A 15,193-nucleotide genomic window follows, 5' to 3' on the forward strand; every position below is an offset into this window, starting at 1 on the left:
TTGAGACGCATTTTGGGGGATTTAATTATAAAGATAACGCTTTTAATCCTTTTTTATGAACATTTCACACGTTACAACCAAAGCCATATTATCCATGTGATTACTCGCATTAGGACTGCTAAAGGTTTTCACAGGCCAACAGTCCTAATGTGTAAATCAACACAGTAAAATCATATTAAAGCAGAGCTCTGATACAATGTGCTCTCACACACTAGTACTACTCGTCCTAAAGTGCTTTTGGATGCATTTAGTGTGCTTAAGTAGTCTCTAACAAGGGGATTTTGAGCTAGCCTATGGAGATGAAGAATCACCAAGACAAAAGATTTCATTTAATTTTAATGCCCCAGAAAAAAAGGTATGCATAGGTCTACCCATTCTTTAGGTAGGCCCTGAAAATGAGACTAATGTCTTCTACAGTTGATGTCCTGTTGGTTTCTGAGTCAGTGCAGGAAGTTCCTTTATTCTAGTCTGTACCCTAATGTATGCAGCTGCAAGAAATGCAAAAAAAAATAGTCTGTGTGTTTATAGCAGATAATGAAAACCTTAGTCATTCTTATAAAACCCTTATCCTGCTCATCTATATATTCACTTCACATTAGACACTTCCTCAAGAAGCCAACAGAACACAAAAGGTCATATTTTACCAGTGAGTCCAGCTCCCGTCATCTCAGAGCTGCTATTAAAGTCTTCAAAAAGAACACATCACGGTAACTGCCTTTTTTACAGCATCAAAACATATCTGGCATTAGTTTCACTAAGCAGTATTACAGTTCTACTTTGTTTTACAAAGTCACGCTTTCAATGGGGAGTCTGCTGTCTGCTGTACTTTCAAATGGCGTCCAAGTATAGTTAAGAATCGTGTTCTTATGCAATTGTGAAATGGCAGTAATTAGCCATGAAACATGTCATATTTAAACACCCCACAAGCAGTGAGTCATATACAGTGTCTATACATGTACAGCGTGTGGAATAAGATGTTCTAAGCGCATACATTATTGCCACAATTATACTGTGATCTTTTGCATATTAATTGTGCAGATCTCAACAACTGTATTGCATGAGCTACCTTTCTACTTGGCTAGTGGGATAAAGGGACTAAGCGTTATCATGTGATTAAAATACATTTTGTTTGATGTTGCAGATTTGCATTTCTAAAGTGTCTGCCTTTTTTTAAATTATTATTAGGAAAGTCACTCCTCGCTCTTTACCCTGTCTATATACTTTTTCAATATAACTGTGTGACCCTGCACTGTAGCACCCTGTTGAATTATGTCACTGCTGGTTTCATTGGTGGGTGATTAGCTATACACAGTCATCCTGAGACATGAGTGTGACATCATTTCCTACAGTAATAAGCTGGTCAACACAGGTAACGAAACATATATCTCTCAGTTTATCCTTTCTGAAAGCTCAGCTTTGCCACAAGAGTCTTCCCAAGTCACATCTATTCCATTTCTGCTCCAACAATCCTGGAAGTACAGAAGTTAATTGAAAGATCAGAGGTGGCAGCTGATAGAAGGTGACTGGCATGGAGGTTATGTGTGTAGAGTGCAGTGTCAGGGAAAATAATCTCAGTCACGGTTCCTCTTCTTCTTCTCCTCTTCCTCAACATTCTCCTGCAGCGATGAGCTCCCCAGGCCTCTCTGCCAGCCTGTCCCTCCCGCTTTCATCCTCTTCTTCCTCAAAGAGAGTACGATGCATACTCAGTAGCTGGTGTGTGGGTGCTCTTGTTAGTGGAGGTGGTTGAGACTCAGCATTTTCCTTCTGAGTGGAAGGCCCCAGTTGTTGAGGTGAGGACTTGGGACTGAGCGCATCTTCACTGGAGGGAGGGTTGGGGCTAACTCCATTTACATATGTAGTGGTGGACAGGGTCCCTGCAGAGAAGGCAGCGTTGGTTGATTCTGGAGAGCGAATCTTATTCTCTGTAATCAAATAAATATACAGAATAAAAATGGGAGCTAAAGAGAAAGAAAGTAAAAATATTAGCTGGCCAAAGGTGATTGGCCATGCAGCACAAGCATCGTATGCAAGTAGAATGTGTATGTTGTAAATAGCTATGCCCACTGTCCTGCTGTAGAAATGCACTATGAAAGGCACATCCAAATGAAATGATATCTCTGTCTCAGGCATAAGCACAATGAGAGCTACCTGTAATTGCACTGGACACATGAACCACAGTGTGTGTGCCTTCAAGGTACACTGTATCCATGTTGTGCTCTGAGGGTAGAGGTTCTGTGGTTGTGGTCTCCACCTTGGGCTTGCGAGTTGTCAACATATACGGGTGGACATCCAAAGAGAAGTTGCGTGTATGCTTTTTCTCCATTCCACTTACATCTACAATCAGAAAATAAGTAGATCATTAGAGCAGATGGGGAGACCACCCATCAAGAGTGTTGTTTAAACTGTCTCAGTTCATTTTATGGTCACAGAATTCGCCTACATAATACTAGATACATAGGAACATATGTTTCATACTGGTCGGATAGTGCGCCTAACTTATTTAAACTAATTATAAAAGCTTTAAAATGTCTTTCTTACTACATATTCAAACTACCCGATACCTTTTGTTGAAGGATGCTGTGTGCTCTTGTTATCCAAAATAGGTGCAATAATGCTGTCTGCCACTATTTTTCGTCTGAGAGGTTTGGGTTTTTCCTGCTTTGTGTTATTTTCCAGCCGTGTCAGGGTGAGAGGTTCCTTCACATTGGACAGAAAATAAAAAGAGGTCAGTTCAAGTCTTCAACAGCAACAGATGAAGTCTTCTTACTATTTTGCATATATTGTAAGTCCTAAAAGAAAGCTGCTTCTTATGCCTCTTCAGTGAAAAAGGCCCTTATCAAGAGTTACTATTACACCATTTGAAGGATTATGGCCTAGAGTATGTGCGCTCCACTGAGTCAATATTTAAAGTAAGGGTCAATCTGCTTCTAGAGGATAGTACATTTTGCATTCAGAAACATGTTTCCTTACCTTAAATGGTTGAGGAAGAGGATTTGAGGATGGGATCCATTTAATCTTCTTACGAGGTCGTTTGACGACCAGTGGCTCACCACCCATCTCTCGAACCCCGAGGTCAGAAGGATCCATATTGGGATCAATTGTTTGGATCCCAGATTCCCTCACAGTGGGTGTGGCATCATGGTTGGACTGTGCAAGTGCAGCCAGCAGCTGCCTGACTACATTGTCGTACATGAGGTCACTCTCATTGGTGATGAAGTCCAGTCGGTTGAGCGACTTAATGTGATCCCTGTTCTCATTGCAGAACATGGCCAGGATGTTGATATCGCAGAACTGAGACTTCTGCCAGCGTCGCCGCGTTTTAATTCCAACCTTATGGAGTTTGTCGAATACAAAGTTGGACTTGCGTACCACAAAAAGATGCAGCAAATTAACCAGAATGATGAGGTTCATGGTGCAGAGTAGAGCAATATCTACTGCTGCCATGATGCGCTGCAGCTGCACAGCAGGCAGCTTACAGTTGACCCTGAGCTTCAGCTCTGGATAGCTGCTAATGTCTGGGTGCTCACCTAGTGCACAGGTGAACTCATTTTGCCTTTGGCGGGCATAGTAGGTGCTCAGGTAGGAAATGGGTATTGAACTGAGGCAGATAATAGAAAGATGGCGAGCCAGGTAAATCTTGGCCAAAAAGTTGCTTTGGCCTCGTCTCTCCAAATATTTCTCAAAGAGGTTCTGCTCAGGGCTCTTCTCTTTCTCTGCATTCTCTATGATCTCCCTCCTCTCCCGCTCAGTTATGCCCGGCCCTTTGGACTGGATCTGCTTCTCGATCTTTGGGGCCCGGCCCTCAGCAGCTCGATGATAGCAGTTATCAATCTCTTGAAGCAGGAAATTGAGCTCTGAAGTGAGCCTTGTAGAGGCGAGGAACTCCCAGCCCAAAGCAGGAATGTACATGATTCCCGCAAAGGCCAGCAGAGCATAGGGGAGGAACTTGTGCTCAAATAGCGAAGGCCACTCAGCTGGCTCCATACCAGGTTTAGCATCACGAAGCTCTGTCCAGCAGTAGCCTCTTGCATACAGTGCCTGGTCTCGAGTGAAGTTGTGTGGTGTGTAACAGTATATGGACTCCTCTGAGAAAAGTACAAGTATAAAGAATCAGTCCAAACTTTTCTTTAAATTACATCTCATAATAGATTGTGCTGCAAACTGTTCTCCTTATTTCTGTTAGTAACAACATGTTAGTAAGTAAATGACATGTAAGATCAGGCAGAAATACTTTTAATAACATCAGCTCTAAGTAACAATGATATTTATGCTACTTATTTAAAAGTGATATCTGGAAATGGATGCATGTGCAACATTCAGTAACAGGAGTCAAAACTGAACCATAACATGGCTCTGCAAAACACTGCAGATCCTTACAAACAGTTAAAATAATAGCTCTTCTTCAAGCTAAACCTATGACTTGTGAATCAGTAGACACATGTTTCAGTGATTCATTACATTCTCTAGGAAATATCTTGCACCTTTCTCATCATTCATTTTTAATCAGTACTCTCATCTCATCTTTTAGAACCCATTCAACACAAAGCATTGTGTGTCTCTGATCATACTCAAGCCACATTTTGAAACGAAAGAAGCACCTTTCAGGCTCTCACAGAGGAAATGAGAACACCCAGATCACTTCACTGTCCATTATGTACAAGACTAAAAGGTTTGAGGGATCACCAGTTCCATTTAATCTTTCAAACTAAGCACTGTCACCTCTGTTATTATCAGTGGTTATTAGATTTTCTCTTTTAAATAAACATGCATTCTATTGTTATTAGGGATAAGGATAATGTGTGCAATGACAACACTTGTTTCATTCACAGAATGCTAGGCACCATCTTTGTGCTGAGTTTCCTCAAAAATAATAAACTCTTCTGCACATCCACTGACTTGCTGTTTAAACACATAGTCCCAGCTGGTTACATGCTACACAGAGCCTGACTCAGCAATGAACCGACATTCCTCTCTGGGTTTTCACTCTGTCTTCTACCCAAACCCACCCTTGTCTCCTAAATCTGTAATCACTTTCACTCCCTCAGTTCTCCAATCTGTTTTCTTCTCTCTCTGGCATCTAGTATTTCAGCTTTTCTTTTTTGCTCTGCACCATACTGCTCCCTTCTCTTTTATGCCTTGTTTCCAGCTTACACTTCTTACTACTGTATGTATGCAGCCAAAACCTTTCTCTGATCAAAAGCGGTCAGAGGGCAAACAGCTGCAGGTGTGGCTTTAGCAATGAACCCCCCTCTAGCAGCTCACCTGCAAAGTTCCTTGTGAAGACCAGGGTGACTAGCAGGATGGGGATGATGACCGTCCCTATAGTAACAACGCGATCAAAAGGAAGCTCCAGTTTGATTTGCACCATGAGGCCAGCCAGTGCCCCGCCCTTCTCATCCTGAGAGGAACCCGGCAAGATCAGCTCCTTCAGCTTCTCGCCTGCAAGTAGAGCTGTAGCCATGTCCAAGTTTTGATCGAGGATGTTCTGCATCCGGAACAAAAATAATGCACACCACAACCCCCCTCTGGGCAAGAGGGGAGACTAGACACTCCCTGATGAAGTTAGATACTCGTCAAAACAATGCTAGAAGCCACACGTGCCACACGTGCGCAGGAATGTGTGGCCAGCTTCAGCCCCTGTCACCTTGTGTGGAAAAGTAGTGGGTCATACTGTGTGGCCTGTGTTCTTCAGGTCTCAGACTCTTCTACCGTTTCATGCAGCTCTTCTGTTGCAGACAAACAGACATAATGTGCACTGCTCACTCAGCCTCTCCGTTGTGCATCCCCATGTTTGTGTGTCTCTACAGCGTCTGGCCTCAGTCTGCAGACCCTGTGCTGCAGGTTGAGAAATGAGCTGAGTTTGGGGATGTGTTCTTGCAAACCCCAGGGAGAGTTGTTACATGAGCTTGGGAAAGGAGAATCAGTGACCAGTCCTTTCCTGAAAGACAGACAACAAGTTAAGGGCAGTGTAGTGTGTTCATTTCTATAAAGGTACACCGAGGTGCAAGTTGTCATTGAATGTACAATAGCATATTAGCGTAATTTAAAAGAGCAACAGTCTGATTGATACTGCTTCACACCTTCTTCCAGAAGGCTCTCTGTTCCCATCCATCGTCCTCTTTAATGCAGTCATGTGGCCAGGGATTTCTAATCCTCCCTCTCTGACCAGTGAAGTGTGAGGAGGATTTTTGTCTTTGATCAAGCAAGGACACTAAAGGGCAAGTTTATACTCGGAGGACTATTTTAATTTTAAACTGTTTAAAGCATACTTTGATGAAGCGTCTATTTGTGTTAATACATTAAAGGCCTGATATCTTGGGGACTGACTCTGTTTCAAATTTCACCCCGCTCCTCTCTGGACTATCTGGAACAACATGTTCACACAAGGATGTCAGATGAACCCCGACACTTGTCAGTGACATCAGGGGGTTATCATGTGTGGCTTATCGTGTGCATCTGAGAGTGGCTATTTGAGATTGAATGCATGCATGGTCAGGGCTGTAACTATGGAAATGCTTTAAACTTGCTTGGTCATTTCACAGGAAGCTCTTACAAATTCCCTTCATGCGGAGTTTGAATACATCACCACTTTCCATCAACAATCCCACTTGCTCCTGCATTTTCCCTTCATATATGAAATCTTTTTTTAAAGCGCTCAATTTGAGGCTCAAAATGTAACCTAATATCTTGATGAGGACAACCTTGAGAATGTGGTTTCGTGGGTAAAAGGGACAATTAGCTGCCAGCTTTAAAGCACATGCTTAGCAGTGAGAAGGATCACAAGAAGATGATTCTTTTGAAATTACAGCAGAGTATAATATTCAAGGTTGCACAGGTTAATGCTGAGATCACTGGTTCTATATCTGAAATAGAGAAGAAGATGTCTCTCGTGAGGTATGAAACATTTACTTTAAACTATTTTCTCAACTGCCTCATGACAGTCAAGATTTATTTTTACCCTCAAAGACTATCTCATGGAAGATCAGAGAAGAAGTAAAGTTTGCATAATTTAAATTTAAAGGGGTAGAACACCCATTTCGGGAGCTCAGCTGGAAGCTGCACTGCCGTCTGCGAGCCACTGGCACTGGTCCAGTCAGACAGATTATACTCCTCAGTTGGGCAATGCTACCAGTGTTTAGAGAGGGAATCCCAGATTTCTTGGCTACTACAACATCCAGCTAGAGTTTGGCCAGTTCAGTCAGCTACAAAGACACAGAGCCAGGCTCCGGGACAAGAGCTGAAGGAGAGAAGCTCCATTCATCCATTATTAATTAATGATAGCTGAGGAAGGAAGAACTTTCAGGACTGATGTGATGTCTTCTCACAAATGTGATCAGATAACAGTCCAGTGAACAGAGTTTAGACAATATATGCCCTAAACAGTGCACAGGAGACGATGTCATCACCCTTACGATTTCCTCAGTTGTGTCAGTCTCTGACGGAAACACCTGCAGGAAGATTTATTTGGGTTGAGAAGATCACCATGCCCTTAGTCGGTGTTCTGCTAGGACGCTTTTAAGTGCTGTTTCTTGACTATCAGTTCCAAGACACTAGAAAAACCAGGAGGACACTTTCACCACAGACATGGCATTGCAGTGAATTGCAGCTGCCTGCAAATGACGACCCCTTTCAGCACCCGCGCGGTGGATAGTTCCCGAATAGCCAGCCAGAGACGAGCCGCTAAACAACATCAAGTGTAGCGATTGTGTGTGTCAGAGGAAGCGAAAGTATGTGTGAGTGTGTGAGCTGCTCCGTGTGTGAGAGAGACAGAAGAGGAGATGCTCAGGATGCTGAATACCTGTATGAACTGTGTACCTGTCCGCACCAGATGAACCACCGCTACATTTCTTGCTCTGGTGCAAAAAACGGAACAATGTGCAAGCTTTCAGGAAAAACAAACAAACAAACAAACAAACAAACAAAAACAAAATTCACTCACCGTCTCTCGTTGCATCTCCCGGCACGGTAAGAGTTAATCTGCAGTGCGGGCGAGCAGCTACAGCATGTATCCGAGGCACACCGGTTTGTTCCGCCTTTCCCCCCCCAGCTCCAACCCTCTCCTCTTCCCTCCCCTCCCCGCCCTGCTTCTTCCTCAGAAACAAGAGATGAGAAACACATTAAGATTCTGTAGTTCAACACATCCCCTCTCTTTGAATCGCAGGATTAAGTGCGCATTTCAGACAGAAAGGCGAGCTAAGATGCTAAAAACATATCCCAATCCATATCCGGATTATATTTATTTTGAAAGGTTTACCTGTGAAACTGCCTCTTATAGACACAGCTCTATGGATTTTAGGATTCTTGGATATGACAGGCTCTAAAAGATAACCTTCTATTAAATATAAATAAGCAGTCCTTCGAAATGTTATTAGTATTACTATATTTAAAGGCTAAGACTTGTCACTGAAGCCTTTAGTATAGGCTAAGTGAAACAAACACCGGCTATTAGTCTACTCAAAGCCCACATTAGCTTAGTCTACAACCAAACCACAAGGCACTGACAGGCTTTTGTTTCCCACTGATATTGGTTTATCCCACCTGCCCATCATCTGTGACTGTGGGACTGCCACAGAGACACGCAAACAGGGAATGGGAAAGATGTCTGTCATTCAAACTCACTGGGTGTGGCGAGCATTTTTGCTTTTTTTGGACATCAACTAGTCATCTATTACTAAATTATGTAGGCCATAATTTCAAGAAGTACTTAAAGGAAAACGACACAAAATGCTTAGTGCACTGAAATATATTGCTTTTGATCACGCTGAATGTCACGGATGAACTTTCTGCTGCAGAGCACAACACTCCTGTACAAGGACAGTTTCATCGATGCTCTCTCTTCTTTGTCTCAGACACTTTTAACTCAAGCCGGTTTCCACCGGTTAGGGTATCCTTACCTCACCGTCTGCCATCTCTCACTCTCATCTTGGTCATGTTGCAGTATGATAAAGCGTCTTGTTGTGGCGGTTTAAGTAATAATAATAATTATTATAATAATAATGACCTGATGTGATGAGAATTATATTCATATTTGACAAGCCAAAACTGACCAGACATCGTTATAGTGACCACCCCATTTCCTCCTCCTTTATAGTTTTAATATGAGTAAGAGATGTGAGGTGTCTAGCTCAGAGACAGACACAGGAGCAGAGGGATGCGGGAAAATTGATAAAGGAAGGAAATGAAGTTAATAAATATAACAATATGAGAAGGCAATTTTCATGTCCAAATGCAAACACAGGGGTGCTGAAGTTATTGCAATTAAACCGATACACACATAAATTCCACCTCACAGCTTGGTATCAAATTATAAGATAATATCTGAACAACATTTCCATGAAAGTTATTTTCAGATGAAGACTTTTTTCTTGTTCTTGGTTTTCCCAGCACAGAAAAAACCCATTTCCCATTCATAAAAAACATTCAACACGTACACAAATTTACTCTTGACATACTTAGTGCTGATGGCATTTTATTTTGCACAAGGCATACTTTCAGTTAGTATCATTTACATCAGTTGATACTGCTGCACATCGGCTATATTAAAGCAGTTCTCCTGTAAAAACTACCACACAAGGAACCTGGCTACTGAGTTAGACTTTGCCATGGATTTAAATACACTTCATTAGTTTTTGCATTTGTTGCATCTTCCACCATGATTAGTCACCAACATGTGAACGGGCAGAAAACTGTTTCAAATTAGGATATATAAAGAACTGTTTCAATTTTGTGCTAGGGATATTTTCTATTACTTGTCATTGACTCGCATATTTTCAATGCAACTAGCATACAGTGTAAAAATACATTAAATCTCCTGACCACAAAAAATACCACAGTGGTACCAATATGGAAAACACACATAAAAGCATTATCTATGTAAGAAAAAAACACTAACAAAAGCAAAACAAAGTACACCGTTTCAATTTTTTTTCTCCTATCTTTGCTTCATTTTTGTGTATTTTGTTCTTTATTCCAGTCTCCAGTTTTCCGTGTCTTTCCAATACTGCTTTTCCCTCTTGCTCTAATATTCTCTGTCTTCTGATTATACTCTTGTATTTGCAGCTTATAGCGCTTGTTTTACCCTTCTTCTATCACCAGGTCTCTCCAAATTCCTGGATGTTCTCTTCATTGAGCCATTTGGACCACAACTGCCTTCCAAGCTCTGTCTTTGTCAAAATCCTGCAATGCTCCATTTGATGTTTGCTGCTGTGGAGGATGAAAAGGAAAGAAAATATTCAGAGGAATCAGATGTTGAGCATGAGTGGTACTGTGCTATTTTTGCATGTAGTTCATTAATTGATACATATGCATTTACATGTGGTATACCTTGATGCTATACTCATCAGTAAATGTCTGTTGTTGTAAGTAGTGATATAGACAAGAGCAGGATTTGCACATATGGGTGTGTTTACCTGGCATACCTCACAGTAATGCATCTGGGTCTGAATGTTGTCATCACACTCTGGAGCTCCCATGCGAAGCTGACTTTTGTAGGTGGCACAGTGCACCACAGTGGCTGAAGTAAGAATTGCCTGCACCAGCAGCAGCACCATCAGAATCAGCAGCAATATGTCATAGGATTGCTGGGATACAAAGAGAGACAAGCACATATATGTGAAATTGGTGTAGTTTTAAAAGTAATTTCTCATGATTTACTTCCCCAGCTCCTGTATTTTTGTTTTTAATGACACCAGAGCTAAGTGGATAACTCTTGAAAATACAAACACAACCATATATTTTCACTTCACTTTAGCCTCACTTTGGCTGTAGGCACATCATGCAGGAATATTTCAATAAAGCTGATCACACTGCAAGAGAGGAAGCCAGAGGCTGAAAAGAGCAGAGGAGACGTCACGCTGCTGATGGCAATCAACACCTCCACCTGAGAGATACAGGGTTGAGAGCAGAAAGAAGAAAGGCGGAAAAAAGAACACAAAAAGCCAGTAGAAAGAAGAAATAGATGTGGTATTTAGATGAAATTATACCTGCTCCAATGACATTTTGCACCCACGTGATTGCAAATAGCAGGAGGAAAAAGTTTAGATTGAAAACAAAGTCATAAAACACTGAAGTATATGAATTTCAAGTTTAAAACCAACTCCATGGTATAACAGCTTTACACTGTACTAATCTCACAGATCCTGCAGATATCAGATTATTGTACTCACCAGGCATTTGTTAGGGTATTCTGACACAACATGACTGGCAATAGCACTGGGGAAACACTGCAAAGAATAACAGGTAATGTTATGCGATTGAGTTGCTCGTCAGTCATTTTAAACATACCTTATCATTCTGAGTGGCCACAAGTGCCTTAAAAAACAGTAAGCTTTATTAAGCCAACTTACAGCCACAAGGATCCAGAAAAATGTAACAGACAAGTAGGGACCAGGCAACAAAGCGTCCATGTTGAGCGCAATAATGCCTCCAAATACAGCCGAGATTCCTACAATCACTTCAATTACCTGTTGCAGACATCAGTTATGGATTAAAAGAAAAACATATACATATATAGGTTATATAGTTATACTTATTTATATGCAAGTTTACTCACAGAATATGCTTTAAGGAGCCGAGTGGGGAAGACTGCAGGTTTGATAATCACAGGCCTGTCGTATGACCCCGACTGGAGGATGGATAGAAAAATGAAAATTGTTTAGGATGAAAGAATGAAAGGGAACAAAAACAAACAAATAAACAAAAAACAAAAAAATCGCTCATGTAGACATGCATACACTCACACACCTTCCTGTGGCAGCAGCAGTCCTCTGCAGAGCGGGCTGACAGGATGACAGTGCTGGCCATCAACACCTCCAACAAGATCATCAGGATAAGGTTGAAGTTAATCTGAGAACAGACAGAACATGTTAGGGGGCGAGAACAGAGACGCAACTGCTAAAAGAGAAAACAAAATATAAAAGAATAACTCAAAATGTTTGTGTTTGTGCATCCAAAAGGACATGTAGTTTTCAATTCAGATGGATTTACATTGACAGCTGAGGGGTTCAAGACCAGCTTACAACCAAACCAAACCAGGCATGTGGTCGTCACAGCAAATGTTGACACATAGACCACTTGAAAATCTGACACCTTAAAGGAAACATGAGAGTCTAATTAGTATCGTGCTTCGGTAAAAGCTTCAATTAAAAACCATTAAGACATAATTATCTGTTTAGCCTTTGATGAGTTCATTGTTTACTCACTGCAACGTGTCTGTTCTTGGCAATAGCAAAACTAGCTATTGCTGCAGGGATGCCCTGTGAAGAATACCAACAAAAAGGAGCTGCTGTATTTATCTATGAAGACCATTACTGACATTTTTGACATGACTCCTGTATAAAGAGTGTGAAAGATGCAGCAAGGTATGCTAGCTTTCAAAGCAATATCAGCATGTGATTAAAGTAACTGTGATGGTCACTTACAGAGCCCGCAGCACAGCGCAGGTAGTCCATGGCAACAGGAAACACATTTCCCAAGTACAGAGAGAAACCAGATGTGATGAGCAGACAGCCCTGAGGACACACCGACGCACACACACATACAGCCATGTATACACAATTAAAAGGGTCATAAATGCATTCAGCAGGTAAAACTGTGCAAGAATTCCTCTCTCATACACACGAGCCATTTGAGAAGTAACTAAGCCAACTGCATAATCCTGCCTGGTGCAACAGCCCCACCAAGACTCTTGCGTCCGGTGGGCAGGTGTCTGACTGATAAACACTAAATAATCACAACTGATATACCTGCAATTTACCAGAAATACATAGGTATGCTTCTAGTATGATCTGCGACAAAGTGGGTACTTTTTTTTGCAATAAACACAATTTGGTTTTAGTTTGAGCAACAATTTTCTGGCATGTAGCGTTTACAAGTATATATTAGATTTTATCATATACATTTGTGTAGTCAGCATGATCTTTTTCATTTTACAAAGTATTGGAGACTACTTTTAGTTAACCAAACTTCATTTCTATCTAGGGTAGTGTCTGTATAGTTCAGCTTCTTCCAATGTGCAGCAATTTACACACTGCAAAACTTTCCCCGCGTTGATCCTTGCATTGAGCTGGGTGTGTCTGCTCACACTTACACTATGTGCACAAGAGTATTGGGCCACATCTCTTAATCACTGAACTCAATAATAATATGGGGCTGGGCTTTGGCTCCCTTCCAGTTCCAGTGCAGAGAAGTCTTGATGCTTACCATGACAATTATGTGCATCTCACTTCATGGGAAAGGCCCTTTTATGTTCCAGCATGACTGTGCTAGGTGAGCTTGCTGTGGAAGAGCGTGACTGGCCTTACCTCAACCCCACAGAACACCTTTGGGAAGAACTATAAGGGAGATTTTCAGCCAGGTCATCTATTCCAGCATTAGTGTCCAACCTAAATGATCTTTTGGATGAATGGGCAAAAATTTCCACAGCCAGATTTTCTATGTAAAAGGCTTCTCAGAAGAGTGGAAGGTATTATAGTTGCTAAAGAAGGGGCAAAGTCCTTAAAATGCCTACAGATTTAGAATGGGATGTCCTAAAAGAGCTTTTAGGCAGTCCAATATTTTTGTCTAAATAGTGTAACACAATACACATGCCCAAAATTGATCTGCTAACATTTTAATTATTGAAACAACCCCATCATGGTGTTCTTTCCTTGTGGAAGCACAAAACAGGATTTCTTGTTGCCACTTCTCACTCAAAATTTCAAGATTGGGGCTACTCAAAAAAAGAAATCACCCCAAACTTTAAATCTGTGTGTTATGGACTAAATAGAAAAATCCTGTAGTGTGCTTTCGTTGCTTCCCCTGACTGTCTTTCCTCTCACCCCTATGAGGACACTGTAGAGCCAGGCCCTGTAGCTGAAGCAGGGGTGCTTTAGGGGCTCCGGCTGGGCCAGCTGCAGGTCACTGGCCCTCACGTCCACTGTGTAGCTGTCCCGTTCAGACCTATCCCGCTCCCCTCGGTCTGGCCTTCTCTCAGCTCCCCGGTCACCCCGTCGTCCCAGTGTCCCATTTCCTCTCTCCAGAGTGGGCATGTGGGTGTAGGTGAACTCCTCTCTGGCCGACAGCTCTTCGCGCTGCATTGTTAAAGTGGCTGGTGGCTTGCTTCAGTAGCAGGGCGAAAAGTATGGAGTGAAGAAAACACCCTGTGGGAAAGAATGAAAAAACAAAAAACAATATCACATTCCAAACAAGGACAAGCTCTTCGTCTTCTCATCATGTTTCTCTTTACGATCGTTCCTTTCAACAAGAGGTCCAGTAATTGTAAAAAGTGATGATGGCAATCGGAGCTCTCAGATCGGAGCTTTCAGGGGGAAATCAATTAAAATCACATTAAATAAAGAGAAAGTATGCCATTAGGCTACTAATCATGCAGTGTAACAAAAACACCCCACACCCCTCCCCTTGTTTCTGTCGGTTCAAGCCAAGAGAACTTACTCTACATTCCACTGCTTCTTTTTTGCTTGTCTGAACTCACCTACTGTTGTTTGTCTCGCAAAGTCTTCCCAGTTATTTTCCAGGAAATGTATCCTTCAAGAACTGGAATCATATAACCACAAAGAAGACAGTTTGTCTTTGCTCGAAGCTCCTTCTGCTCCCCATCTCTCTCCCTCGCAACTTGCAGCCTCTTGCACCCTCACTCTCCTCCTCTTTTCCTTTTCCTCTCTTTCTTTCCCGTTACACGGCGTTACTCAGAAACAGTTCTGAAAAGTTTTTTGAACCCATCAAAGCGTGGAGCTAAAACACATGGCTCTTGTGCTGCCAGCCTACTTTGTGCCAAAGAGAGAGCGGCTGTGCATGACAACAAGGGGAGGATGAAGGGGCTCGCACTGGGGGCAGAGTTAGAAGGGCAAACACCCTCTTTACCCTCCTTTTTGCCCATGCAGCCACACATGCACATCAAGGCACTCACAAAACTGAACAATAGGCCTTCAGAACTGAGCACATAAGAAATTTAGAAAGTCACATTCATAGCAAGTAGAAATTCGCACAAGTGCAGAATCAAACTGTTGTTTTTTGCCTACAGTTAAGTGCGTCCCCCTGTTGTGTCCCCCCTCACAACTTCCCTCTGTGTTACTTAGTGTTTCACTGCACTTCACAGCCCACTAAATTAAGATGCCCAGCAGTGCTTTAGAAAAGAGGCGACAGAGACATTTCCATGGCCTAATCACATGGTCCCTTGTGTGACACGGCTAATCTG

The 15,193-nt window shown here is 42.1% G+C and overlaps 2 protein-coding genes across 5 annotated transcripts; both read right to left on the reverse strand.

Annotated features, from left to right (window-relative positions):
• Positions 1-21: 21 nt before the first annotated feature.
• On the reverse strand, positions 22-8,034 carry panx2 (pannexin 2). The gene is made up of 6 exons (XM_086298083.1): positions 7,940-8,034; positions 5,263-5,938; positions 2,971-4,085; positions 2,562-2,697; positions 2,149-2,334; positions 22-1,922 (listed from the first exon to the last, which is right to left on the reverse strand). Exons 2-6 carry the CDS (start codon positions 5,489-5,491, stop codon positions 1,606-1,608), a joined length of 1,983 nt encoding a protein of 660 aa, XP_086154209.1. The 5' UTR covers positions 5,492-5,938; positions 7,940-8,034; the 3' UTR covers positions 22-1,605.
• Positions 8,035-9,446: 1,412 nt separating this feature from the next.
• Positions 9,447-14,783, reverse strand: mlc1 (modulator of VRAC current 1). Of its 4 annotated transcripts, none has more exons than XM_086298086.1 (12): positions 14,471-14,783; positions 13,818-14,138; positions 12,420-12,509; positions 12,201-12,254; positions 11,986-12,087; positions 11,743-11,844; positions 11,552-11,623; positions 11,346-11,462; positions 11,166-11,222; positions 10,757-10,879; positions 10,410-10,580; positions 9,447-10,200 (listed from the first exon to the last, which is right to left on the reverse strand). In XM_086298086.1, the coding sequence occupies exons 2-12, from the start codon at positions 14,073-14,075 to the stop codon at positions 10,123-10,125; spliced, it is 1,224 nt and encodes a 407-aa protein (XP_086154212.1). In that variant the 5' UTR covers positions 14,076-14,138; positions 14,471-14,783; the 3' UTR covers positions 9,447-10,122. The 4 variants fall into 4 exon arrangements, with proteins under 4 accessions (XP_086154212.1, XP_086154214.1, XP_086154211.1 ...); XM_086298088.1 differs by having other exon boundaries at positions 10,419-10,580; positions 14,471-14,782; XM_086298085.1 differs by having other exon boundaries at positions 9,447-10,203; positions 14,471-14,782.
• Between the last annotated feature and the right edge of the window lie 410 nt (positions 14,784-15,193).

This window comes from Aulonocara sp. 'chitande type north' Nkhata Bay, linkage group LG7 (genome assembly GCF_057382095.1).
Source record: "Aulonocara sp. 'chitande type north' Nkhata Bay isolate Kocher_YH1m ecotype deep benthic linkage group LG7, A_spYH_male_GT1.1, whole genome shotgun sequence".
Lineage (NCBI taxonomy): Eukaryota > Metazoa > Chordata > Actinopteri > Cichliformes > Cichlidae > Aulonocara > Aulonocara sp. 'chitande type north' Nkhata Bay.

Coding starts and splice junctions, on each gene's coding strand:
- panx2 (XM_086298083.1), bottom strand. CDS start 5,491: ATGCAGAACATCCTCGATCAAAACTTGGACATGGCTACAGCTCTACTT. Junction 4,086..5,262: donor CTTCACAAGGAACTTTGCAG/GTGAGCTGCTAG, acceptor TACTTTTCTCAG/AGGAGTCCATATACTGTTAC. Junction 2,698..2,970: donor CTCTTCCTCAACCATTTAAG/GTAAGGAAACAT, acceptor TCCAATGTGAAG/GAACCTCTCACCCTGACACG.
- mlc1 (XM_086298085.1), bottom strand. CDS start 14,075: ATGCAGCGCGAAGAGCTGTCGGCCAGAGAGGAGTTCACCTACACCCAC. Junction 12,510..13,817: donor TCTACAGTGTCCTCATAGGG/GTGAGAGGAAAG, acceptor GTGTGTCCTCAG/GGCTGTCTGCTCATCACATC. Junction 12,255..12,419: donor TGCGCTGTGCTGCGGGCTCT/GTAAGTGACCAT, acceptor TATTCTTCACAG/GGCATCCCTGCAGCAATAGC.